A 25742-nucleotide genomic window follows, 5' to 3' on the forward strand; every position below is an offset into this window, starting at 1 on the left:
TGGAAGACTGGGCTGGAAATAGAACCAACCCAGCAATTGCAACCACCAGCTGATTGGGGTGATGCACTGTGTTGGGCCCCGTACTTGCAAGTACACACAAGAACTTAGTCTGGGTTTACCTCAGACAAAGTTTCTTTAGGGATCCTCCCAATCAAACTGCCGGACTCAGATCCCTTACCAAAAAAGACAGAGGACAGAACAAATCAATCAACTATCCAAGCTATATGTTGGTAGTGAAAAACAGGGCAAACGGAGACTCTAAGCTGGACTATGTCAATCATAGGATTCCTCAGTGACCTCATCATGCTTAGAATGGCAAAACTGGCAGCAATTCATAACTGTTGAACTATCAAAACCACTTGAGCAGGAACCTCGGAGCATGCCCCACATCAGGGACATGGGATGGATGGGAGACTGGGTGGGGCTTCTCCCTTTACCTCCCCTTTTACCCCAGATATAGGAAAAAAATGTGGAAATAATAGTCTTACCCACTTCCTGTAGCAATTTTTCCTATGTGCCCTAATTAACTATGTAAAAATTGTCAAAAATTAAAAAAAAAAAGAGGAGCAAGACAATCCGTTGGTTCACTTTCCAAATGACTATGAGAACCAGACCTAGGCCAATCTAAAGCCAGAAGCTTCTTTGTATCTTCCACATGGGTGAAGGGTCTAAGCATTGGCTTTGTCTTCAACTATTTTCCCATGCACATATTTAGGAGCTGGATCAGAAGTGAAGCTGATAGGACTCAAACTTGTGTCCATACAGGATGCCAGCATTGCAGGCAGCTGATTTACCTGCCATGACATAGTTCTGGCCCTTCAGGGTATTATTTAAAAAATTAAAATTCATGCATGACATCAGTTTCCCTGTCATTGCCTCAAGTGTATTGTGGCTACATTCAAACAAACAAACAAACAAAACAAAAACCATTGTGAATATTAGCAGAAACTTATATAATTCTTTAAGTTGTTTCTAATTTGTCTTACTTTTTAAAAATGCAGTCTTTTTAATGAAGAAAAGCATTTGAAGAAACAGAATTGAAAGGATAAAATTTCTCCTGTACTGTGGCTATAGAATATTTCAAGTTTTCACAAGCAAAACAGATGGCGGAAGTATTGAAGATGTGGCTTAATTTGCCATTTCTGAAGGTAGAGTGATAGATCAGCCTGTCTACTATGACAAATTGTGATTTTTTCCCTAGGAACTAATGCTTCTTCAAAGCCCTTGTCTAAATTCATTTCATATCACAGAAGTAGATATTAAAACTCCAAGGAGCTTAAATCAAACTGAAAAGAAATTAAAATAAATCAAAAGATAGGTTGTAAGTTCAACTGTAATTAATTATGTGCGAGATAGAAAGTTTTTAAGTAAGGGCATAGAAGGTATGTCTACAATTTAAATCTATATGTATCTATCTAAGAAAATCCATATATGTTAAGATATATAGTTTCCCCAATAAGTGACTGAAAGTTAATGCTGAAAGGTAGAAATGCTTTAATATAAACACAATATTTCAAAGTATCATTGAATCAGGATTATTAATATGGTTAGTGTAGGCAGCAGTTAAGCACATTAAAAAAACATGTCTAGGCAGAAACATTACAGTGGAAATAAAATGCACAAATGAGTCAAGGATATAGGACTGAAATGATTCTCACAATTATAAACAATTTATTGTCTTAAAGGATTTTGATATAATAGATATTGTTGATTAGGAAAGTGGAGTAAAGTTGATCATTTTAGTTGAAATTTGGAGCTATACAGTGCACTAGGAATTTTACTGTCACAAGTATCCTCATTATATAACTTAAAAATAAGTTTTCAAATAACTTCATCATTATCTTTGTTTCTGTTTCAGATCTTCTACATGTAAAGTATTGCTGTATATGTTTGACTTTAACATCAATAGCTCTGTTCAAACTGTTCACACAGATAATCGGAAGTTTACAATTAGATTATTGGTACTGTTTGTATTATAAGATAATGCCATAGCTTAATTTCTTGATTGTGATTTAGTCAATTAAGAAAAATCTCTTGATGGTATAAATGAGACAAACATGGATTAACACAAACTATCACCAAATATTGAGTAAAATTAAAGTCAAATTAATAAAATACAAATGAACACACATAAGCACACACACTTGCATTTTAAAGTTTGCAACAAACATTTTGTGATGAATTTAAAGTGAGAATGATTTTGAAATAATTTGCTTCTGCTGCTTCTATTTTCTCATAGATGGAAAAGATTATAGTATCTGATTAAGTGTCACTCCTAAGGTGATAATTGCTTATTTATTTAATTGATTGGTACTTCCAATAATGTCTTTGAGAGTTGTGCTAGAAACTCATTTTGCTTAGACTCTTTTCAGGTGGCATTTTCCAATGCTTGTAGGATTTATGCATCATTATTTTTGTAACTATTTTATTTCCCTTTTCACTTAATTTCTTAAAAGTATTATTTCTTAAAATTTTGTTCCTTTTGACTACAAAAAACATGTACCCCAGCCTCTACTAGTAATTTACATTGTTCTGAAAGTACTGTTGACTGAGAAAGAGAACTCTTCTGGTGTTGAGGCACAATGGGTTAAGCCTCAGGTCAGCAACACAGGTATCTCATATGTGCATCCATTTACATCCACTCTGAATCCAGTTCTCTCCTAACATGCCTAGGAAAGCTGTGGAAGATGGCCCAGATGCTTTTGTCTTTGGCAGCCATGTAGAAGACTCAGATTGCCCTCTAGGCTTCCATCCTCAGCCTGGCCTAGCCCTAGCTACTGCGGCCACTTGTAGGGTGAACTTCCATACCTCCCTCTCTGTAGCTCTATCTTTCAAATAAAACAAATAAGTAAATCTTCAAAAAAGGGAATACATATACCAAACATCTATCTGATGAATCCTGCTTGCTTCCTGAGTACCTGTGTTTTTATTTGACTCTAAAATCTACTTTTCTAGGACCACAAGTCACTAGTACCATTGACAGGTACAATGATATGGGAACAACACAGGTGAAACATCTGACTTCTGTTCTCTTTAAATTTTATTTATTCAGAGGTAAGGGGAGGGGGAAGCAGATGCACACACACACACACACACACACACACACACACACACACAGAGTTACACGTGCAGGTCTTCCCACCTTTCACGTATAGATTCACTCCTCAAATGTTCACAACACCTAGGGCTGGGACAATCCAAAACCAGGAGCCCAGAACTCAATCTAGATTCCCTTAGGGGTGATAGGCACATGACTCTTGAGCCAATACTTGCTGTCTCCATGTGTACACACTATCATTAAGCTGGATTTAAAGCAGATTTAGGGCTTAAACACAGTTTGTTTGCTTTAGAAATCTATCTACATGTCCAAAATCCCATCTCAGCCACTTAACCACTAAAGCTAAACCCTACGTTTTATTTCTTAATTAGACTATTATGATTATCTTCACATCTACACGAGTTATGTGTTTCCCCAAATTTCAATAACTGCTTTAAAAGCAAATGTATTTTATACTTTTACTGATCTACCATGGCTGAAGTCTTTGGGCCTCTGTCACACATGCAGAAAACCTGGAAATTCCAGGATTTGGGATTCAGCCTGGAATGGTAACTTCGAAATTTTCCAGCAGATCCAAAATCCCTGTGAATCTCCATCAACATATCTACCACTCAAGTAAGTAAACACATCTTACAAGCTGATTAATAATGGATGAAGATGTTTAGCATGTGTTTAAGATTTCGTTCAGGAACGCTTCACCTCATTTAGGACTGTCTGGTTCACCTTCTTCAGCATTTCTGTACTATTAAAGAACAATGAAATTGTACAACTCAGAACATTTAAAAATCCAGGTAAATAGCCTGAAAAATGTGCCAGAACTTTGTGCTAACTTGGGAAGAGGTGTGGAAGCACTTATAGCATTCATGGTTAGGCAGTGAAGGTGTTGCAATAGATGCTCAAAATGCAGATTTCTTTCACAGCTGTGAACTGGTGATGGGCATACCTCTTTAGTGTTCAAGAGAACTTATAAGTTTTCAAATGATATGGTATTTTAAAATACGAATTACTACTCAGCCATGAAAAAAATGAAATTTTGTCTTTTATAACCAAATTTTTGCAAATGGAAGTTATTATGCTTAGTGAAATAAGTCTGTCCCCCGCCAAAAAATCCCACAAATAAATAACATACTTCCCTGATCTGTAGCAACCAATATCCAGAGTGAAAAAAAAATGCAATGTATATGAGCAAAATGGACATTTTTGAGAATGATTATTTAAAGTATTTGTCTATAATTTGGAGGAATTATGTTTTTTTGTTTACTATTTGCTGAATTTACTTGATGGATGATTGAATATGCGGTTATATTAAAAAACGTGTCACTGTAAAAATTAAAACAGAAAACAAAAGGAAGGAGAAGGTCAGGTGGGATCATTGAGTAGTGGGAATGGTAGAGTAGGAAACATCACTGTGCTAAATCTTTCATATGAAATATATGATATTTTTTACCTTATAGACATAGTTTAAAATAAGAAAAACATCAAGGAGGTATTTTTCTGCCATCAATGAAGTGAATGATTTGTAAATAATCAGAACACTGGTAGCTGATATTAAGAAAGAAGCACAACATAATGATTAATTATCAGCAAGTTGTAGATTACACATCTCAATTCAACCAAATAGTAGGTGTAGTTTACTACAGGTCACAGAGACTTAGTTTGCTTTATAATGTTCCATAAAATGGAGATACTCTGAAAGTTTTTCTAAATCATGTGAAGTATATAAAAAAATGTTCATAGGCAGAAAGAGAGAGAAATACATCCTGATACTTGCAATATAAGGATGGCCTCACAGCAAAACGACAGATAAGTCCCTACATTGTTGGGAGGGGAGACACCTCAATGGCAATGTGATGGACTGCTGAAGACACTCGGAAGGCACCCATTAAAAGACTGGAGAGGGCCTGGCGCAAGTGGTTAAGTCCTCGCCTTGCACGCCCGGGATCCCATATGGGCACCTGTTCTAATCCCAGCAGCCCCTCTTCCCTTCCAGCTCCCTGCCTGTGGCCCGGGAAGGCAGTCGAGGACAGCCCAACGCTTTGGGACCCTGCACCCGCGTGGGAGACCCGGAAGAGGCTCCTGGCTTCGGATCGGCATAGTATCGGCCGTTGCGCTCACTTGGGGAGTGAATCATCGGATGGAAGATCTTCCTCTCTGTATCTCCTCTCTGTATATCCGCCTTTCCAATAAAAAATAATAAAAATAAATCTTTAAAAAAAAAAAAGACTGGAGAGGAGAACAATGGGGGATGTATACGGGGAGGAAAAGCCCCAATGCCAATTAAACTGTGTCATAAAATAAAGAATTAAAAAAATAGAATTTAAATTCTTTACAACCACAACAACAAAAAGCAGAAATATACAGGATGAGAAAAGGAAAATAATGTTGGAAGTGTTTTTATTCATTTCTTCTCACTTAGATATTTTTATAATTTCACTATTTATTTATTATTATTCTTTTAAAAGGCTTTGTATTTTTATAGACTCTTACAGTCACAGAGAAATTAAGGCTAACACACAAACAAACAAAAAACCCCAGAAATAGCCCGTATACTCCCTGCCTTCACACAGCCACTGCCTCACATTATATTTGTGGGAAATGAGGCTATGGCATTGAATAATATCAGAAAACCTATAGAATATATATTCATGAAGTTGTGTCTGAAGCATATTAATCGTACTTTATATTTTAAAAAAAACTAAAGAGAAATATCCATGTATATCTGTTTTGCTGAAAACCACAGTATGTTTTTTAAGCTGTGTTTTTTATTTTTGTCAGGAAAATTGGTAGAAGTCATATGCTCCTATATTTTAATGAAGTGTGATTATAGTGAAGTTTATCATATATTAATACAGTTGACATCTCCTCCTTTGATTGTTGCTGACAGATCTTGCAGTGTTCCTGTGGACTATAGTCTCTGTCATTTATTATTTCATGGTGCATTAAGCCTTTTATTATAATGTAAATTATAAATATCTCAAAAATGAAAAAAATAAAATTTCAAACTGTTTGAAAAGACTGTATAATGTAGTGCTATAAAAAAATATAAGCACTGATTCATGACACTATAAGCTTTTGCTTAAACACGCCATTAGTAGAAAATTATAATTTAATATTTAAACCTGTTGGATATTGGAGATCATTAAATAATTTTTAATGAATGGAATTGTACACCTTCAAAAATTGCTATACGTTTCTCATCTCCTAAACCTCTTATGGTGAAGTTATTCAGAGACAGAGTTACTACAGATGTATTTAATTAAGAGGTGGCCATACATTTTAGAGTGGAACCTTAATCCGATATGACTGGTGACCATCGGGAAGAAGATGGAAAGGCACACAGGGAGACAGTTTGTGAGAACAGAGGAGGGATACAGTTGCCAGCTAAGGATCCAGAAAGCCTGACAGCTACCTCCAAGATCTAAGAGGCAAGGAAGAATTCTCCCCTGCAACTTCCAGATGGAGGCTGACTATTGATATTACCTTTTCAATATTGCAGTCTTCAAATTTCTGACTCAGTAAAACTTAGTTTTTGAAGCCAACTGATATTATCAGACAGAGTAGCCCTAGCAAATTAGTACATCCCTCATCAAAATGTATCCATATTTCCTGCACTGGCTGTACCTCTTCAATATAATTAAATTTCATATCATTAAGATCTACTGTTTTTCTTTCAATATTTTCTCATTCTACATTTTCTAATTATAGCCTCTTCTTTCTTAAGAATTAATATTGCATTATTTGGTTTTCTGCTTATATATACTTCTGTTATATAGACACATAAACACAAGTCTACACACACACACAGTGTTATAGTCAAAAGACATCACAGCCTTGATAACTGGTGCCTTACAGAGTATAGGCAAGAAAGGGCTTTTCCAATTCAACATGAACGCTCAAATTTCTAAGAATTAATATAATGCTAAATACATATTTCAGGCTGAAAAGAACGCATTAATTCTTGTAATTGTCAAGAGGCCATTCTGTGCTTCAGGGCCATTGTCAGAAAACTCATACAATTATCAGATTTTTACATTGTAATAACAATTAGACACAGTTTTATATAGAATACAATTTCCTAAAAAGACTAGTTATAGTGTGTTTGTATCAACTGGTTTGCATGATTTCCCTGTCTTTGTTTTCAGAGGCTTTCTTAACATATTCCTAATGATCTATTTAGTCTATATATACAATTGCAGACTTATGCTCAGTGCTAATTGCTTCTCTCTCCTGGAAGTAAAGATCCAAGAGGCCAGGGATCATTTGTTTTATATATATCACTATATTGATATGTTAGTATGTCAGTCACACCATAAATAGAGTTCAGGAGAACGGACATTTTCAATAAAAGAATATGTCAAGTTATAATATGGATACTAAAGAAGAACAGATGTTATAGTAAGCACTATTCTATTTGGATGATAAATCTGTGATGAAGCTTGAATAAAATACTATTGGTATGAAATAATGTCTCAAAATGTTATTGATTCATGTTTAAAATTGTGACAACTTGCCAAACTACACCACAGGCTTCAAGTATAAATAGATTTGTGATGTAATAGCAGTATCATTTTACTTATTTCCTATATACAAATGACTGACATTAGTAAATGAAGCTGAAGAAAACCAGATCCTTAGAGAGGCAAGCATATTTTATCATTAGCAGAATTGTTTATGTTGCCAAAAGATGTATGCTTCATTTCTCCACTCCCATGTTGACTCAATCCTACGCTGACCTCTAGTTTTGAAACTAGAAGTTGTTCTTGACCTTCATAGCATCCAGTGATGCTATTTGAGTATCTGCAGCGAATCTTTGCCAAATCATTTCCTCATCATGCCTCATCACCATATTTGACCAGATCATTCCTGGGTCTGGAGTACTGGCCTAGGTATTACAACGACAGATCTCCATCCTCACATTCTTACTGTAGAACTACATTCTATCCTGAACTTGGGCTCTGATGGGTCCTTGTATGCTTCCTGGGCATCCATAATTAAGTCCTGTTCTGGCTGATTATCTAGGTATCAACCCTGGCCCTTTGCCTTTATTGGTGATCTAACTGGATGTTTACTGCCTTCTGGTATTAAGTCACTTATCTACCTAAATTCACACTAATCCATAATTCAGATAATAATTTCTTGGGATTATTGCATGGTTAGCCACTTAGTTATAAGTTTAGGAGCCACTCAATCTTTCTTGTTTTTTCCTCAGTTCCATGACATTCTTTACTGTCCCACAAGCCTATTTTTAATACTGCACATTGGCTCACAGTGGATGCTTGTACATTTATAGCAGCTTTGACAGTGAGTTTGTCTTATTAAATTTGTGTGTGTGTGCATGCGTGTGAGCATTTTAAAGTGAGAAATGTTATAGTCTTTTCTGAAATTTACATAATTCTAAGAAAATTTGGATCAATTTTTATCTCTGTTAACGTAAAACTCCTGTCCTGAAAGAGCCAAAATACTACTGAGGGAAAATAGCAAAATCAACAAACAAAATCAGGTTTTACATTGAGTTATGCACAATGTACTATGGAAATGCTGATAAAAAAAAAAAGAACAGGAACATATTTGAGAAATTTATCAAAGTCCACCAAAAAAGAAGTGATAGTTGATTTGTGACCTCAAAATAGGAATTTTGATAAACTGAGTAAGTGAATTTATGGGGAGGTACCAAAGAACCCCAGAAGGCAGAGATTTGCAACTATATGACAGGAGTAAATAATAGTCGGCCATAAAATACAGTAGGGATGATTTCAGATGATACAATCAAGGTTGTATTTTATTTGGCATTCTTAATACCATAAACTTATTCTTAAAGCCAATAAACAACTGCTTCAGTTTTTGAAGCAAAAAAGAAAATTTCCTATTAAAAATCCACTAAAGGTATTGTGGAAGATAGAAAACAAAAGAGAAACTAAAGGTAGTTAGGACATTTGGGAGACTACTCTATTAGCCAAAATGAAAATATAAAACCAGATAAGCTGACTATGTGCGCATCTTAGAAGTTGTTTTCCCTTAGGCTGGCAAATCTGAATAGACATAAATTTCATCCGAGTGATGACTCAACGAACAAGAAGGGGAGAGAGTAATTTTACCTTATTCTTGGAATTTTATCTTAAGTTTACATTTGAGAGCAATTAGTAAAACAAAGTATCAATTAGTCAACATTTAGAGAATCTATATTTCTAAACCTATTTGGATACACTACTGTTAAGTGTACTATCTCCAATTTTGGAATTCTTTGTATGTGTGATGCATTGTACTGTACTTTATGAAATTTGTAAATACAAAATGTTTTTGCCTCTTCTGCTCTTGCTGTGGCAACCCCAGCAGCCTTTATGGCTAGAGAACTTGAGCTAGGACTAGGGCCAGCAGTGCAGGCTTGGGGTCTAGGCAGGTGGTACTGACGTGTGTGGGGGGGTGAGCCCCAGATTAGCATGCTGGCCTGGTGTGCTGGTGAACTGAGATTGGGGAATCTTGTAGGTGTATGAGTTCCTGGCAAGCAGAGGGGGTAGGGTTCTAGGTTGGCAGGACAGGGTCTGAACACCTGTGCATGCTGGGATTCCAGGGTGGGCTGGCAGGGTTTCAGGCTAACACGCCACTCTGCCAGAAGACCAGGTGGGAGAAACAATATGTTCAAGGGCACAAAGACTATGGATTGATCAGGGAAGCGGGTATGGGATGTGTAGGAAGGGGACTGCTGAGGGAGTATGCTGTAAGTGAGGAATGACTACTGGGGGACTTCTGCCAACAAGGCCACTTGCTCTTTCCAGTAAGTGAGGGGGTTGAGATCCAGAGGTTTCAAGGAGGGTAACTGAATGATATTTTTGAGTCAGACCAATGCACTCACCCATGTGGAAAGCCAGAGCTAGGCTGGTTAGCATCAACCACTACCTAGCAGTGCACACAAATGCTAGGGCTGGAGGGCCTACCTGGCAGGGCTGGACCACAGTACCAATCAGCGAGCACTGGAACAGGGGATCAGTCATGTTAGGCTGGTCCATGACACTAACCAACATGTGAGAGATCAGGTCTGAGGACAGATTCTGAGGGGGAATACATGCGGTCACACCTGTGGGACTGCAAAATCCACTGGTTTTCTCAAGAACTAGGGGTGGTGACAGACCAACCAGATATAACTATGGAACTCTCTGACACTCATGGGTACGGGAGGCTGTAACAGGCATGTGCAGGAGCCAAGATAGGATGTGGGTCATTCTGGGCTAGGCTATCACACTTATCAGTTTGCACGAAAGCCAGGGAAGGAGGAAGCTAGGTAGGGTTAGGCTGTAGCACCCAGCAGTCAAAGTTGGGACTGGCTGCTGGTGACTCTAGGCCAGGCTGTAGCATATGAAGGAAAAGGCCAAGCCAGGGGAAATAGGCTGGGCTGGGTAGAACAATCATCGGCGTGAGCAGAATCTGGGGCTGGCAGCAGGCTGGGTTGGGAAGCTAAGGCGACATCCTAGATGAACTATAGTTCTCACCGGAGAGTGCAAGAGTGGATTTGGGGCACCACACTGGCTGATCATGGCTATAGCTCCTTCAGCATGGGTCTGGGATGTGCCAGACTGGGCTAGGCTCCAGCATACACGGGTGGTCATGAGAGCTGTGTTGATGGTGGTTGTGGTGGTGGTGGCAGTGTTAGACAGGCTGGGCTAGGTCTTGGCACCCATTTAGCCATGTGAGAGCTGGATTTGGGAGCAGGACAGGAGAAACCTGGCTGTAATACTCAATAATAACAGCTGCTATACCTGTTGGGACAGAAGTTGGGCTAAGTCACACTGGGCCAAGAACCCAACTGTGTATGCGAGATCTGTCACTGGGAGGTATGCTGATAGAGGAGCTTGGGGAACTCCTCTGTGAGGATGAAATCTCTGCAGGTGAGTGCAAAAACTGAGGTTTGGAGCAGCTTACATCAGGCTAGGTTATAGTACCCACCGACATATATCAGTCAGATCTGGGGCCAGGAAGGCTGGGCCAGTTCATAGCTCCCATTGGCAGATGTAAAAGCTAGGATAGTGTGCAGACTGGCCTGGTTGGGCTGCAACACCAACCAGTTCACATTAGTGCTGGGATTAGGAGCTATCCATGCTGGGCTTGGCTGCAGCACCCACCAGCATGAGTTGGGACTGGGGGTATGACAGGCTGAGCTAGGCTTCAGCACACTGGTGAATGCCACGGTGATGTGGGCCATGCCATACTGGGTCACAGTATTCACCAACACATGTGGCAAGGAGGCAAGGAGAGCCTGGTAGGGAGGCTGCAGGGAGTATTCCCTGCTGTGGTCAGTGTGAAAAGTTGTGACTGGGGATGGACGTGGCTAGCCAGGGATGCATGTTGGTCTGCATGTGAACCAGGTAGGAGTTCCAGGTTGGGCTAACAGACGATATCCAGAGTAAGTATAGGTTGGTTACACTTTGCTACAGCATCAGCTAGCATGTGCTGGGATCGGAAGCAAATCCTGTCAGGCTAGACTGCCGCACCACTTAGAAAGTGCAAGATTCAGGGCTTGGAGTGGGTCTAGTAGGAAAATAATAGGCTGTAAGCTGATGGATTGCAGCTTTCACCAGTGAGCATTAGAACCAGGGCAGAGGTGGCTCGGATGGAGAGGTGGTAGTACTTGCCAACATAAGTATGGGCTGAACAGTGGTGTCGGTCACACTGACCTAGGCTGCAGCACTCATTGTTGTGTACAAGAACCAAATGGGATGGGTCAGACTTGATCAGTCTGCTGCACACACTGGCATGCACCTGAACCGATGCTTGAAGTAATCCTGGTGGGAGTTTTTGAAGGTCGTTTTGACTAGGCTGCAGTTCCTGCTGGTGTGAATGAGGACTGAGTGTGTGGCAGGCATGGTAGGCCTAGGCCACAGCACCCCTTGGTTTGCTATGAGATGGGGCTGGGTATAGAACTGACTAGACAACTGTAACCACTGGTGTGTGTAGGCTGAAGTGGGTGACAGACTGAGTCAGACCCTGCACTAGCTGGCACACATGAGAGTCAGGTCTGGGGTCACCTCTGGTGAGGTTTATTTGGGGATCCCCAACTGGATTACTGGACTCCGAACTCCAACCATGGGGTAAATCACAGGATATGTGGTCTGACCATGGAGTATGTGTCAGAACTGGACCTGCTCAGTTGCTGAAGCCCCTACAGTGCACAGCACACCCAGTTGCACATGGGAGACATGACAGATCATTGAGGCCTGCAGAAGATTTAGTTCCATGAAGGGTAGAACAAATTGGGCAATTCTCTTGGCCAAGTTTGGACAGCAAATATCTGGGCGAGTAGAAACTCTAAAACAGACTATGTCAGCCAATGGACCTTGGAAGGAGTTCCTCAATCTTGGAGCAACAAAATCAACAACACCACAGAACTACTGAAACCACTTGAGCAGAACCCTGGAACCTAGTCCATATCAGCAACCCTGGAAACTGATTCAGTTAGGATGCTGGGTGTCGCCCCTCTCCACTTTTCCCCCAGATACAGGAAGAAGAAAAAGAGAGTTGGGAACAATTGTCTCATCTGCTTTCCCCCATTCCTCCATCCTTCCCATCCTGATCAGTGGTCCACATGGGCATCTGTCCTTCTCAACTATGTAAACATTATCAAAAGTAAAACTTAAAGAAACCAACATTAAATGCTAATATTATTTTGATATAAAGTAATTTAAGAAAAGGAAGATCATTGGAAAGTTGAAAACATGCTGGATAGGACTCCACAAGAGCTGAGCAGGGGAGGCGATTCAGCAGGAAACTTTTGGCAGAGCGGGGAGAAGTACTGATAGTGGAATCATGGGTGGGCTCACAGATGTTACTGTTGAGCAGAGTGCAAAAGGAAAATGAGGGGTTATCTGTTCAGAAAAAATCAATATATATACACCATTAAAGCTGCTGTAATATGAATCAATTTTATCCATGACCTTTGTTTTTCATAATAATTTCCTTCTATTTAGCATTATTCTATAAGAAAAATTAAAATTTTAATTAGCATGAATATCACTGTTTATTCTTACATTCAATGTCAGTTTAAATAAAAAAAATATGGGAATCTAATTCTTAGAAATGCCAACATTTCCATAAATCATATTTTGTGGTTTATCCACTCATTTTGTTCTTACCATAACAAAGTATACTCTGGCAAAATATGAACTCCACTGATTTTATTTGACTTCCTGACACATGCACATTCTAACAATTTTTTTGTGGAGGATAGTTTTGTAGCATTTCAACTTGTACTTCCTTCAAATCCACATGAACCCTGACAACCATTATTTGTCAAGTGTGTCATTCTTCTGAAGACAAAGGTACACATCTTTGAAGCTAGTTCTTATCATACGTGTGAGACCCTCACAATGGGCAGATAATGAATGTATCATTTTCTCTGACTTCACATATGCTCTGTATAGAGTGGTTCAGAGTCAGGGTACTTGGACATGTGATTTCATAAAAGCATTCATTAGGTGTGAATTCTGACCCTTATTGATTGCATTGATGGCTGATAGGGACACATCAACCAATAAAGTAAAATATATGCAAGTTAGAGTCATAAAAGTTCACATGTTTAGATATTTTAGATGGAGGCATAGTTTTTTTTTTTCCATAAAAGATTAGATGGTAAATATTTTAGGCTTTGTTAAGCACAGGTCTTTGCGGTACCTATTCAACCTTATTATCATAGCCTCAAATCAGCCTCAGACAAAATATAAACAAATGGATAGAGCTACGTTCTCTTAAAACTCAGCAGGTGTTGGTTCAGATTTGACCTGCAGGCACTAGTTTGGCAATCCTTAGGATAGGTTTTTAATTTCTTGAAAGTCACGTACTGTTGGGATGAGCATTCAGAATATTATGTATATGAAAAGTTTATATTATTAAACCATCATATTCATTCTAAAATATTTTATGTAGAGTATCAACAATACCACTCAATTCAGTGACTACTGGAAATGATAAGACACTCAACGAACGCGCTTGAATATCACAAAGTAGCACAACAAGGAAAACATGGAGCATTTTCCTGTGAGGAAAATACTGAGAGAAGTACAGAAAAAAGCCAAGATTTTGCATTTAATTTCACTATTCATATGTTCTGAGTTTCTACCAACACAATTTGTCTCGGTAAAAGCAGCAAAATTCTCAATGGGTCAGCAAAATACTGATCACTGGGTCAGTAGTCAGTGCAATTAATTTCACATAGTCCAAGCAGATTGTAACAAAAAAAAAAGAAAAAGGAGCAGTCTTAGCAAACTATGAGACGAATGTCAAAGTCAAAATGATTGATTAGATGACTATTAAATATCTTACACCGACTCTTCCTTCGATTCCTGGAGAAAATGACTTTTACTCATCAGAACGTTGCTAACACTGTGCTGTTTTTTTTTTTTTAAGCAGAATGTTACAATTTAGAAGAGAAAAATGCAATTGATAGGCAACATCCATTTTTGTACTATTTCCATAATCCACTGCTATTATAACATTTGTTCAAATCATTAATACATACAATAGGAAATGATATTCAAAAGGACTTGCCTAATGTCTTCATATAGAAGACAGGTTTTTAGGGCATAGTAGACTGCTCCATAGTTCTAAAGGTTTAGGTAGCTTCCATGACTCTGATAGAATATGCAGCAAGTGTATAACTGAAAGAATTTCTTGTGTGCGTCTAAAGTAGACCATTGCGGGTTGTCATTTGCTCTTTACATGGTCCTCACATATCAGAAAACTACAAGAGGCAGCAAGCATGTAACTCTGCATTCTCTTGCTGTGGAGAATTCCTCAATTTACATTGGGATAATGAGAAAAAAATGACATGCCACATGATCTATCACAAGTTAGACAACATAGAATCACAGCTAGAAACACAGCTCTTTGAATTTTCAGCACCCTTTGAAGTGCCTTATTGCAGACTCTGAAGCACAGTGACAGCTCCCCTAAATTAAATTCAAGTTGTCTTAGCTGTCTTTTAACTTGATCAGTCTGGCCTATTTTAACATGAAAGTAAATGAAGTTTAGGAGAAAAAAGGAATATGTTTTAGCAGTTTGATATTATTTTTCTTAAGAAATATGACACTACTATTTTCACCAGTTATTAGAAAAAGAAATTTTAAAAAAGCACCTAGAATTTTTTTTGTCTAAAAAACAACAGGGTAAAGACAACTTTCTTTATAATTATTTCCAAACCAAATATTGCATAAATGATTTGCGTAGAATTTATAATGTATTAGGTATTATATATAATGTGGAGGTGATATAAAGTAAGTAAGTTATCTGCAAATATTAACCTGTTTTATCGAAGAGCCTTCAGCATAAATAGATTTTGATACCCCTACCTGAGGTTCTGGAACCAATATCCCTGGATGCTGAAATATGACTATAGTGTTCAAGCTTTAAAGTGACTTTATTCATCAATAATATATCTCTACAGTTAAGCTTTCCTAAGAAATCAATTGAAAATAAACTAGGGGCTGGCACCATGGATTAATATGCTAATCCTTCGCTTCAAGCACCAGCAGGGCACTGGTCATATCTTGGTGGCTCTAATCCAGCTCCTTGTTGATGGCCTAGGTGAGCAGTGGAAGAAGCCCCAAGTTCTTGGGACCCTGCACCTTCATGGGACAACAGGAAGAAGCTCCTGGCTCCTGGCTTCGGATCAGCTCAGTTCCAGCTCTTGTGGCCATTTAAGAAGTAAATAGACATAGATCTTTCCCTCTCTGACTTTCTTTCTCTTTATAAATCTGCCTTTCAAACACAAGAAAAAATAAATATTTTAAAACATTTAATCAAATGTTTTAGTTTATGTTATACACAATTGATTATGTGCATACAATGACAACCACCATGCCTTGGAAATATCTCTCATTCTAATTACATTTAAACCTGATTATAGCAAGATTTAAATAACAGCACCATGGTTACACTGTACTTACAGAAGAAATATCACAGAATAAGCCAGGCGTACTTATACAAATAGGTAGGTATTAAGAGAATTAGTTTGACCACAACTTTGTGAATGATACTCCCATAAAACATATCCCTCGTCTTCCAAAGAAGTGTGTGTTATCTGCTCTCTGAAGTGATCCTGAGCAATACAGTGAATGAGGATATTTGGTAACACCAGTAAAAATCTAAGAAATGACTAAACATTATCATGTCTAAAATGATTTGATATGTAAAATTAGATGGAGGGGTTAATAAAAATGTATTTACCAAGATTATAAAAGGCACATTATAAGTTTGATTTCCTGGTAATAGAGAATATGTGTCCTGATCTTATTGGAGAATTTTGGGTCATTTGAGAAGGGTGAGAGGAAGGAAAGAGGAATAGGAAGGGAGAGAGGCATAGAGAAAGAAAGAGAGAGAGAGATCCTATTTTTGGTTTCATTCCTCAAATGCCCACAATATACAGGTCTGGGACAAGATCAAAGCTTGGATCTAGAAACACGAGCAAGCTCTCCCTTTGAGTGACAGGAATTGAATTACATGTGATTACATGTGTACCTCTGCCTGGCTCACAAGAACTACATTGGCAGGAATCTGATTTCAGCAACTGGAGGCAGGTCTTGGGCATCAGACTCAAGCACTCATATATGCCATATGGGCATCTGAAGTAAAATGTTTTAAAATGGTTCATTGCTTAGTTGAAAGTCGGAGTTACAGGGATGGAGGGAGGGAAGGAAGGAAGGGGAGAGAGAGAGAGAAAGAGAGAGAGAGAGAGGGAGAGAGAGAGAGAGAAACATAGAGAGAAAAGAGGGAATTTTCCATTCACTGGTTCACTTCCCAGATGGCTGCAATCTCAGGGCTGATTTAGGCTGGAGCCAGGAGCAAGCAGCTTCTTCCACGTCTCCTGTATAGAGTGTAGGGACCCAAACATTTGGGGTATCTTCTGCTGCTTTCTCCAGGCAATTAACAGGGCGATGAACTAGATATGAAGCAACTGGAACACTAAGTAGCACTTATCTAGAATACCAATGTTACAGGCAACAACTTAACCTGTTATGCCACAGTGCCAGCCCCTTAACTGGCTTCTCAAGCATTAGAGCAAATATTTCTGCCTGCACCTGTAGTTTTCTAAGGATTACTATGTGACAATTTTGATTAAAGAAGTTTTAACTTAGCTGTATATAGCAACAACCTTGAATGTAGCAAGTGAAATATTAAGAATTATTTATGAGACACAGCAATTAAACTGCAAGCTATATCCACTTGGGAAAATACCAGAGGCTATATCATTTAAAAATGTAATGAGAATGACTATAATAGCTGTAGGAACTTTTGAAGAAAAAGCCTACTGTATTAGAAATATTAATGCAACAATTTGGTTTTCATAATACTAAATTGTCAGCCACATGCTACATATCTAAATGCTTTATTTACTCTGAAGCAAAAATATTCAACTACATATAATATGCAAAAATATCTATACAGTTCTCTCTGAAACCATAAATTTTTCATTAGATTTACTACCTTCTAATTCTCTAAGGTAACACTTTCAACTCCCTAAAATAAGACTCGATAATTAAAAAAATACTCTATCTTACTATTAAATGCAATTCTTTACTGTTTTTGAGCCTAATGAATTTGATAATGATTATAAAGGAAGGCAGGATTAGTGACTTGAAAAGTGCTTAAGAGTAGAAACGTTATCAGAGAAAACATGCTCTCTGCTTGTTCAACTAAGACTCTGCTTTCAAATTTACAGTTTTAAATTTTAAGAAATGATATGTCATGCCATATACGATAGGGAAACCTCATAGTATCCTTGATTTCTTCACAATTCCCATAAAAAAAATGCCAGCACTGAAGATGTTAGAGAGGTAAGGTTATATTGTATCCAACACGACAAAGAAGCTATTTCAAGAAATGAGAATAATAAAAGTTATCCCTACACTTTGAAGTTTCTGTTGTAATGAATTGAACTAGTTCAGTTTCTGATTGCTTGCCAGCAGTACAGCCACCTCCAACATACTGCTGCATTGATCTGGTAGCCTTTGTGGCAGTGCATAAAGAATAACCATCTGTGTCAGGTACAACAGCAGGTGCCATCTCCATTGAACTGGTGGCTGCCCTGATTACAATGAGGCTGTTTAGAGCACCTGGTGACCATGACAGATTCTTTTCTCTCTGTGGAAAAAGAAAACTCATTTCTTAAAGTTTAAAGCATAGAAACTGAGAAACTCACCAGAAACAATCAGCTGGGGAGGTGCTGTAATGGACTCCAGTGAAGGCAAAGTAAGAGACCTGGTTTTAGGAAGACTCTGGTATGCCACAAGGGAACGCTGATTATGCATGCTAGGCTGCAGTTCCCACCTGGACCATTCTGCAGAAGTCTTGCTCTCTTCTGTTAAATCCGATGTGAAGGTTGGATAATCCACATAAGATGGTCTATTGAGCTGAATTACAGACATGGGCAAAGAGGTCTGTACTGGGAGGGGCCGAGTTGCTGAAGTTGCATAAAACACAACATCAGAGAACACATGTGCAACCTCAGATACCAATTCTGTATGCACTAACAGATCAGTCTTGAAGTCCTTTAAATAAACAGTTTCTGAATTGATCTTTAAAATTACATCTGAATTGGTTTGTAAGTTCAATTCAAAATCTGAAGAACTCTCAGTTGTGTGATGCTTGAAAAGTTCATGAGACAATCTACCCTCTTCTAAATCCAATGAATTGTTTTCATCCACTATCTCAGTGAGGCCCGTTGCTGCAGCATATTGTCTTGTTTCCAATAGTTTTATAATGTGTTCTGATACTGAGAGATCATAAGCAGTTAGTTTGGAAGTCAAATCAGAATTCATAAAGTCTGAGGACACAGTTTGTGAAGGGACAATGGATAAACATGTCTTATATGAGCATAAATTAACATCCAAATTGCCTGATAGGGTAATGACTTCTTCTACGGATGTGGATAAAGCTGTTCGTTTTGCACTCTTTTTGGAAGGAAATAAAAATGACAGTTCTGTGAGTGCCACTGATGGTGTTATTTTGATAGGAGAAGAAAATGAATGCCCAGAAGTGATAGTTTGAGTTCCCATTTGTGTATACCAGCTGGCTAATATTGCTGAGTTCATCCAGAATGTCTCATAAAACGGAGGCTGTTTTCTATGCAAAACTTGATCTGAGAATTCATACGAGGATTTTGTCTCAGTCATAGAACATGTTGCACATGTTTGCCTGAATTCGCTTAAGGAATCAGCAGCCTGTGATTTGATGTTTGTGAGTCTCTGGTCGCTAGATGCTTCAGTAATATGGAGATGTTCATGGGCTTGTGAACTGAATTGGTGCAGAGTTGATGAGCTTAAAATGGCTACCTGTTTGGATGTAATTATTGTACCAGGAAGAATGGCAGCATTTGAGGAGCTCAGCAGTCTCCAGTGCTGTATTCTTGAAATTAAAGAAACAGCTGAATATTTTTCAATACCCTCTTGAGCTCCCCGAGAGACAATTGGAGGTGCACTTGTGGCAGGAGTGGTGAGCAGGAATCCGCGGGAGAGTAATGAGTATCTGTTTAACTCAGTATCAGCCGCAGGAATGTCACTAATTACTGAATTCATTGTGATAGCAGAGAAGGCGGTAGTCAGATGTTTTTCAAGTAGAAAAGACTGTGTAGGAAAAATAAAATCTGTCATTAAAGAAGAGATGATAGACGGTGTCGTACTTCCCCTCTCGGGAAAAACAAACGCTGCCATGGCTGCCGAAGTTGGGATGGGCCTATGCGATCCTGATGTTTCACTCTGAACAATTGGTGCTTCTTCATGAACACCAAAATTCAGAAATGGAGAAGAGGAAACAGCTGTGAAAGAAAAAAGCAACAACTGTGTTTTGCTGAAAGCTCTTTGAAGGCAATCAGTTTTCCAAGTAAATTGGTTTCAAAAAACAAGCCAATACTCAATTCATTAGATTTCTACTCAAATCTAATGAAAGTGTATGAGAAACTTTAGTGGCCTCATACCAAGTACATAAATGCAAATCTCCTGCATGGGAGAGCCCAAGCCAGAACAATTGGCATTCACCTTGTCTATATAGACACAACTTATGGCTACTTTGAATTCGAAAATGCAAAAAATTACAATCCATTGTCATGGATAGAATCCGTAAATATCTGAACTACTGCATTAGAAATAGTAAAAACATTATTTTTAATTAAAGGTAAAATGCCACTTATATCAACATTGTATCTCAGTTTAAGGAACAGAGGTAATATAGACAAAATTAGAGTGAGTTGCATTTCTGGTTTTAACATCTGATAGCCATTAAGATATTTTTCTTTATGAATACATTTTTTTAAAATTACAAAGAAAAGATGTCTATTCATGTACAGTCCCAGATTCAAGAACATGACTCAGGCACCCAGTTGGCTCCGAGGAGGTCCTTGTGGATGACAATGCAAGAGGAATGCAGGTGCAGAAGTTGGAGGGAGATGGGCTCTGGAAGCCTTTATGGGCTACAATGCTCACTGAGATTATCCTGAGTGCCACTGACTGCATAAGAAGAGTGAATTTGAAGTGCATCATGCAATATACTATTTATGACATCTATTGAATTAACTAACGAAGAGTACCCAAATAGCCCCAAGTTGTCAAGACAATTCAGAATAGGAAATTACCTTTTTTTTTCTGAGTTACATAGAAATAAATTCATAAGACTATTAATTTACACATAATAATTTAAAGAACATTAAATACAGGCATAGGAAAGTAGTGCAAGGTCTTTTAAAAGTTAGATTTATGACCAGTTGAGGAAAAAACAAGTGTTAAAGTCTAATTTTCTACCAGTTTGTCCACTATAACAAAGTCTTTAATGGCTGTTTATTCACTATTTTCTACTTAGGATATTAACTGTTAAAGGGTGTTCATACTCTTGTAGTAGGACAACATAATAGCCCTGAAAGCCAGTTTTTAGAAAATGAAGATCTTCCGTCTGCTTGGTCATTCTCCAAATGGTTTTAACAGCCGGAGCTGAGCCGATCTGAAGCCAGGAGCCAGGAGCTTCTTCCTGGTCTCCCACATGGGTGCAGGGTCCAAAGACTTTGGGCCATTTTATCACAAGCAGGGAGCTGGATGGAAATGGAGAAGCTGGGGCTCAAAATGGCACTGATATGGGATCCCAGGAGTTACAAAGCAAGGGTTTAGCCACAAGATTACTGTACCAGGCCCATTACACAACATTTTTAAACTCATACTTCTTTGCATCTCAGTAGCTTCAACTTACCTTGATCGACTGGATAAGTATCAAATATGGTCCAGATTCCTGTAGGTTTTATAGATGGAAAACTACTGACTGAAGTTTCAGAAGGGCGTATTATATCCCTTAGTGTAAAAAACACATCTGTTCTTTGAGAAATGGGAGGTAAACAGGTAACTCCGCTCTTTTCATCACCACGAAGTAGTACAGTAGAAGAAGTCTGCAAATGATAATTGCCACAATAAAGTGAAGCTAGAAATTCTTCCAGAGACAGATTTTTTTGTTTTGAGGTCTATTTGTATTTTATAATACTATTTGATAGCTCAAATCAACAATAATTTATGTTTAATTTGAAATATATACAATAAAACTTAAATTTAAAATAAATCACTTAAATTCAGGATATGTTCAACTGAATTCTTTAAGTAATTCTTATTTAAGTTTTTTTTTTCTTTACAATACCACTTTATAGTCATTTTAAGGATTTTTAAATGATGGATTTATATTGTACAATATAGTAAATGTGTGTATAAAAAGTATAGTTACAAAATTTTCTGCACAAAAAGTTAATTGCAAGCTAATATAAAATGCAACATTGACAACTAATATTTGAAACATATTTTCTTGAGATTTTTCAAATTACTAAATTTTGATTAGCTTAAAAATGCACTTTATTTAAACAACAGGAGTACCCTATTTCTTATACAATAATATATTCTTAATGGTATATTCTTATACAATAATTTGTACTTAATGAGACAGCTTTACGATCATAGGAACAATAATTGGGATTTATGGATTTTAAAAAATACAATTGGGCAAGGGATTCTCTGCAATACTTAGAGTTTAAGTTAGTTTTAATACTTGAAGCATTTTTATTTTTAAGGGAATGCAATTTAACAATGACATAAATATGAATATAGGACTATTTCCTAACACTAAAGGTATAATGAAAATTTATTTTATTGGCATGATATTTGTCCAGTATTGCATGCACAGTTAACTTATATGTTATTCTGGATATTTTTTATTTGAAGTATTTTTGGGGGGAGTGGGTATTTTTAACTTACGGCTGAAGGTTTTACAAAAGTCAGGAGATTCCTTATGTTAGGTAACTGTTTTAAATATACAACATGATGCAGCCATCCCATATGGGCTTTGGGTCAAGATTTGACTGCTTGACTTTCAATCCTGCTCCGTGCTAATACACCTGGAAATGCTGCAGAAGAGCTGTCGAAGTTCTTGAGCCGCTACGCTTTCAGAGCAGACATGGAAAAGCTGCTGGTTCCCAGCCTCTGCTTGGCCCCGAACTGGCCCTTGTGGCCGTTTGGGGGAGTATTGGGTGAGTGAACAAGTGGTTGAAAGTTAGTACATTCTCTTTACCTCTTTTTCCTTCTTTCTGAAATGCTGCCTTTCAAATAAACAAGATAGTCTTTAAAAAAAATACAAGCTATATGTAACTGTGGAAATATCAAGGAAAAATGGAATATGATTCTCCAGTTTAAAATAGTAAGACGATTAATCTCCACTCTAATATAAGCATTAAACTATGGGAAGACTTCAAATGTGTACATGAAATCATTGTAGAGACCAGAATAGAAAACAAAGCTAATCCATAGCTCCCCTAAATATTTGTGTATTTCTGGTCAGCAATTTTCTTCTGAATCACAATCACAGGTCATTGTTGACTTCTTAGAAAAGTTACTACCAAAATTGCAGGGCAACATTAAAGCTGTATAATACACAAGTTCTCTCCATATCAATATAACTAAACACACACACACACACAATCATAGTTTTCCTTGTGCAGTAAATCAGAATGCACACATGATTCAAAAGCTGAATAATATCAAGTTTAGATATCCTGATAGCAATGATTTTTAAAAATATATTCAGAGTATTTGATGTTCATTGGTTAAAGCTATCTATCACCTAGACAAGTTTATATATATTACCAATTCCAACATATTTGTCCTTATGACTCTGATACAATATCTAATAGTGTGAATTGTTTTATTACTGAATTTGTGAATAGATCAATTTTTTTCAGGTGACATTAAAGTCTACCAGCCAGAAAGTCATCCTTCATATTTCCATTATTTCGCGTTATGAGCCTAGTCAACACACAGCATATACTGGTTTAAACTTACAAAGGCAATGTTTTTGTTCCAATTTAATAGCAAACATAATATTCTTTAACTACTTGTATGAAGTAACTCATTATATGAGTTTTCCTTATAATACATTCCTCCAAATAACTTTCAACTGAGCTTTATTCGCTGTGCTCTAAGTTCATCTCTCACTGTACATATACATATATATGTGCATATAGATCTATGTGTGTGTGTTTGTATGCTTTACTGACCTATCAGTCTATCTATCTAACCTTCTGTCTATTCTAAACCTGTTTCTTTTTCCTGTTGGGCCCACTGACACAATCATTCTTGTGATTATATGTAATCATGTGATTCAGTTCTAGCCAATACAATGTAAAGGACTGGTCATGAAATGTGCCAGATGGACACTCAAAGATCCATTCTGTATGAGCCTCCAGCCTCCTTTTCTATTTGGTGAGCCAAGAAGACACATTTTAAAGGTGATCTTGCCACAAAAATAGAGCAGATTGGGTATTTGATCTCTAATTTCTAGTAGGGTAGTTGAAATTAGGCATACTCTTTCGGAATTCAAGGGAATGAAAAGTTAATTTTGTTATGGGGTGCACTCAGTGATAACCAGCCCCCCTTGACAGTGGGCAAATGGAATTTGGCTGTGTCCCCAACCCTTTGTCCTGAAGGTGGGGCCTAACAGCAATGCACTGTTAATTCCATCCTTAGAGAGAAGCCCTCAGCCACTCCACCTAGGTGTTAGCTCCTGCCCACCTGTACAAAATGCTTTCCCAAAAGTTGAATAATTCTTCGTAATGATTTTTCTCATATGAAGGAAGTTTGAATTTCAAGAATTCACTTTTTAAACCAAGTCATCATTCATTTTCATTTTGTTATTGTTAAATTTAGGATTACTCTAAATTATTTATTTTGTTACCATATCCCTAATTTTATCACACGCAGCTATCAAATATGTGTTGAGTACCTTTTAAGAGTAGCATATTGAAAACTCATTAATATTTACTAAAAGCACAATGGGCCCAAGATGATATAATATTTATGCAAAACATCATGGCATTTAAAAAGGAAACTATTTTTCTTTGTATGACTAATATTTTTTTTTCACTCTATGGACAAGAACATTTGAAAGCCCAATACTGTGCCTTTTTCTTATTTTCTGTCTGCAGTAATAAAATATATATATAGAATACCAAAAAAATCAGTTGTCATAATAAATCTAGCTAATTCCATGTTTTAACTTACATTTCCTAAACTGGTAGACCAAACCTATGCTGTAAAGTTTACAAAACTAATTAATAGTTTAATATTTTCTGATTCTCTACATACCTCGTCAATTCTTACATGCAGAACTGTTGAGGTAATTTGTGGGGACAAGTGTTAACAATGAAAGCACCCCTTTCTATAAAAGCAGTTTTTAGTGCAATGAGAGTAAAACATCAAGCCAAGGATGATTGTGTTCATTTTTAGCAACAATGAAGTGGCAGTTTAGGCAAAGGGCATCTTCTAAGGCAGGGCCTCGTACAAGTCACGTTCATCTGCTTGCAGACCCTGCTTTTCTTCAAACATACTTGATTTCCAAATTTCTGGTTAATACACTAATTCAGATCTGCTGTCCTAGGAGGGATACATGGAGTAATGTGTATGTAGGTATCTAACTTAATCTGATGATAGAAGACGAAGTAGATGACATCTTGAGGGTGGGAATGATACTCTGAAGTAGATATCTTCCACTAAATGCATATTAGAGCCACTAATTCAATTTTTAAGAATACTTAGAATATAAGTAATGCTGGAATAGTTTTGTACCACAGAATTGAGCTGGATAAATCTTTTTATTATTAGGGTTGCTTTTCTTTAGATTTCTCCATATGAAAACAATGTGTGTGCGTATATATACACATTAATATATATATACACATATACATGTTGATATATATAGTTTGTATAAATAATTATAGTTGTAATTGTTTCTTTTTGTTATGCCAACTTGACTTCTCATGTGCTTTTTCAGCTGAACACTGAAAGTGCTCAAGGAAGTAGATCATATTTGCTGTACTTTGGCCTGGAATGACGTCTAATAAATACTTCCACAGCTGATGAGCAAACACATATTGGAAATATTAAAGGGGATAGTGTATTATAAATATTCATCTAAGTGTCTCCCATTTCTCCTTTTTTTCTAGATAAATGTTTTAAAAAAGTTATTCACTAAATGTTGTGCAACTCCTGTCTTTTGTCAAGTCATTTTATTCAGATTTATTGTTACCACATAATTTAATTTATGCTAGTGAATTATCACAAATGTGATTATGCCATCAAATTCCAATTACAGTTTTTGGCGGCTTGGAATTTGTCAGGATGTTTCTTCAAAC

The 25742-nt window shown here is 37.3% G+C and overlaps 1 protein-coding gene across 1 annotated transcript in view; it reads right to left on the bottom strand.

The window, feature by feature from the left end:
* EYS (eyes shut homolog) overlaps window positions 1-25742 on the bottom strand; it is a 1254974-nt gene that overhangs the window by 677639 nt on the left and 551593 nt on the right. The window contains 4 exon segments of the mRNA XM_040983150.1: window positions 18240-19869; window positions 19872-19964; window positions 20074-20078; window positions 21272-21464. Of these exon segments, the coding sequence (XP_040839084.1) occupies window positions 18240-19869; window positions 19872-19964; window positions 20074-20078; window positions 21272-21464 (1921 nt within the window).

Source organism: Ochotona curzoniae, unplaced genomic scaffold (assembly GCF_017591425.1).
Source record: "Ochotona curzoniae isolate NIBS_2020 unplaced genomic scaffold, NIBS_Ocur_1.0 contig_3819, whole genome shotgun sequence".
Taxonomy (NCBI): Eukaryota; Metazoa; Chordata; class Mammalia; order Lagomorpha; family Ochotonidae; genus Ochotona; species Ochotona curzoniae.